Below are 3,518 nucleotides of genomic sequence, written 5' to 3' on the forward strand. Positions count from 1 at the left end.
CATTTCTGTACTATTTCAAGTATGTCATGGTCTGAAGAATGGATACATTTTCATATGCTTTTATTTCAGCATTTACAGCTCAATCTTTGAACTGTGATATGAGCTTGGTATCTTTTCATGGAAAGTTGTACTTCTTCAGCTCTAATAAAAAGGACTGGTCAAGCAGTCGTGCTTTCTGTGTTTCAAAAGGAGCTGATCTGGTCACCATAACCAGCCTAACAGAACAGGTGGGAAATTTTTAAGTAATCACTGTTGGTTGTGCACTCAAAGAACTTTGTATTTTTAATCTGTTAAAACACAATATTCAGAAACAGAATTGCACTGTTGTTGTTGTTGTGGTTTTTTAACAAAATGCACAAGCATAAAAAAGTGTATTATTACAAATTCTGTGTTTTTAGCTTATGAAGATTTTGAAAAATGTACCTTTTCTCTTTTAGCTGTTTCTGGCCTCTAAAATTAAAGATACATACTGGATTGGTCTCAATGATCTGGACACTGAGGGACTTTGGGTTTGGGTGAATAACCAAACTCTCAATGAAACTGGAGTACTGTAAGAAATACTGCAATTATTTGTTTAGCAATATATTTAAAATATTGTTTTTTTTAATCAAGTGTATTATTATGATTTATCATGGTACTCAAACATTAAAATATTTGCAACAATGGAATATTTTACAAAAGCTTACAAAATCTACAAAATATTACTGTAAGGAAGAATATTATTTTATATCTGATCGCCTGTTTCTGCTTTTGAAGGTTTTGGCACGGGAGAGATTCTGAGATAAGTGAACCTGATAACTGGAAAGAAGAGGATCTCACTGGAGAAAACTGTGCACTTGTGAACAACAATTTCAACTATTTAAACAATTGGTTTGATAGTTCTTGCAATTCTAAGAGGAAGTTTATCTGTGAAAAGAAATAATTTACCTCCATCAGTGATGTTATTATGTATATGCACAGAAAACAAGGCTCTTTTGGATTTATTTACTCATGTCAGATTAAAAATGAATTTTTTCTCCAGTGATTGAACTGAAGCTCAGTTATTATGTATCCTGTCATTTTGATTTTTATTTAAGTGCTTAAGTATCCTTTATGAAACTGCTGTGCACTCAAAAAATATTTAGGCCTAAATGTAAGATTCATATATTTGAATTGCATATAAAATTTCTGCCCATTTGACTTACACATTTTTAACAAACTAATAAACTTAATGTGATGCATATTTGTCAGTCAAATCATGGCATCATTTTTGAAATGCATGAATTCAAATAGCTGAGAACCAGCACAAACATATTCATTGTGAAAATTACATTTATTCAGTTAAAAAGTATAAACATGGTTAAAATATTGCTAGCTGTGGATCAAGCAATACTCAGTTGGTTACAATGTATGAGATTGAAACCAATTGGATTTATTGATGATAAACACATAAGGTTCCAGGTTCTTTATTTGTCACCTACATATACAGTGGGTACGGAAAGTATTCAGACCCCCTTAAATGTTTCACTATTTGTTATATTGCAGCCATTTGCTAAAATCATTTAAGTAAATTTTTTTCCTCATTAATGTACACACAGCACCCCATATTGACAGAAAAACACAGAATTGTTGACATTTTTGCAGATTTATTAAAAAAGAAAAACTGAAATATCACATGGTCCTAAGTATTCAGACCCTTTGCTCAGTATTTAGTAGAAGCACACTTTTGATCTAATACAGCCATGAGTCTTTTTGGGAAAGATGCAACAAGTTTTTCACACCTGGATTTGGGGATCCTCTGCCATTCCTCCTTGCAGACCCTCTCCAGTTCTGTCAGGTTGGATGGTAAATGTTGGTGGACAGCCATTTTTAGGTCTCTCCAGAGATGCTCAATTGGGTTTAAGTCAGGGCTCTGGCTGGGCCATTCAAGAACAGTAATTGTAATTAATATCAAAACATACACTCACACATTATCAATAATAGGACATTGAAAAACAAGTAAAAGTACCTAACTTGCAGTAACTTAGCATTTAGCCTTTGAAAACACAGCAGGAATTGTATTGTATTGTATTGCATTCATTTTGATATATAAAAGCCTAAAAGTTTCTTAATATCCATTCAATTAACAAAGCAGAACTGAAGTTATACTGTTATATTTCATAAGATAATATAAGTGAGTGAAATTTTTGCCTTATACAAACACTTATATCAATGACTGAATGTAAAAGGAAATAAATAACTTTTGAGCTTTAAGCACTAAAATATCAAGTATAAAGGAATCAGTTACTAAATGCAGAAAACCTGTATGTCAAGCACAAAAAAACAAACCGAAAGTGCTGTTATTTTATGCTCAGTAACCTGTACACGAAAAGAATAATTCTAAGAATATTAAACTTGTAAGCAAGAAAACAAGTCTGATGCATGCAAGAATCAGAGCAATCACTGTACAGTATAAATGCAAGGAGGACAAGACCAATCCCCTTCAATACCACGACTGAGGTGCCCTTGAGCATGGCGCCGAACCCCCAACTGCTCCCCGGGCGCCGCAGCAAAAAAAATGGCTGCCTACTGCTCCGGCTGTGTGTTCACAGTGTGTGTGTGTTCACTGCTGTGTGTGTGCACTTTGGATGGGATAAATGCAGAGCACTAACTCCGAGTATGGGTCACCATACTTGGCCACATGTCACATGTCACGTCACTTAAAATATGCATGTAAAAAAATTATTAATAGCAGTTTAACATTTGAATATCATTGCTGTTATATTTTGAATACTGAAGATTCTAATAAGTCAATGTTAAATGTTAAATTTTGCCTACTGCTCCGGCTGTGTGTTCACAGTGTGTGTGTGTTCACTGCTGTGTGTGTGCACTTTGGATGGGATAAATGCAGAGCACTAACTCCGAGTATGGGTCACCATACTTGGCCACATGTCACATGTCACGTCACTTAAAATATGCATGTAAAAAATTATTAATAGCAGTTTAACATTTGAATATCATTGCTGTTATATTTTGAAAAATGAAGATTCAATGTTAAATGTTAAATTTCTTATGAAGTACAAAAGTAGAGAGCAAAAAAGACTAATATGATCTACTAAACAAAGTCTGTGCATTAAGCACTTAAGGCCAAATTAATTGCAGAAGTTTAAGAATAATCACTCACTGGAATGTTTTAGGAATATCGTTACATTGCAGCTATAGCAGCCATGCAGTTCTGAGCAGTTATCTGCTAGAAATAATTATTAGCTTGATGTAAAACATAAGGAAAATGTGAAATCTACACTCTAAAAAATGCTGGGTCGTTTCAACCCAACTTTGGGTCAAATATATTTGACCCAAAGTTGGGTTGAAACAACCCATCATTTTCTGTATGTTTTGTATGTGTCCAGAATAAAGTATGTGAGTGGAGTGATAGCATTTTCTCAAAGCATAGCCAAATAATCCTAGTTAATAAGAAACTTGATTATATCATATCATAAATCATATTTTCCCCATACATTTCTGAAGATATATGTAAAGAACAAGCCTTTAACAGAAAG

The 3,518-nt window shown here is 33.6% G+C and overlaps 1 protein-coding gene across 1 annotated transcript; it reads left to right on the top strand.

Moving 5' to 3' along the window:
* Positions 1-86: 86 nt before the first annotated feature.
* Positions 87-933, top strand: LOC107579686 (C-type lectin domain family 4 member F-like). The gene is made up of 3 exons (XM_016265486.1): positions 87-227; positions 438-550; positions 757-933. Exons 1-3 carry the CDS (start codon positions 99-101, stop codon positions 920-922), a joined length of 408 nt encoding a protein of 135 aa, XP_016120972.1. The 5' UTR covers positions 87-98; the 3' UTR covers positions 923-933.
* Positions 934-3,518: the final 2,585 nt, after the last annotated feature.

Source organism: Sinocyclocheilus grahami, unplaced genomic scaffold, assembly GCF_001515645.1.
Source record: "Sinocyclocheilus grahami isolate Dianchi unplaced genomic scaffold, SAMN03320097.WGS_v1.1 scaffold19177.1, whole genome shotgun sequence".
In the NCBI taxonomy this organism is placed as follows: Eukaryota; Metazoa; Chordata; class Actinopteri; order Cypriniformes; family Cyprinidae; genus Sinocyclocheilus; species Sinocyclocheilus grahami.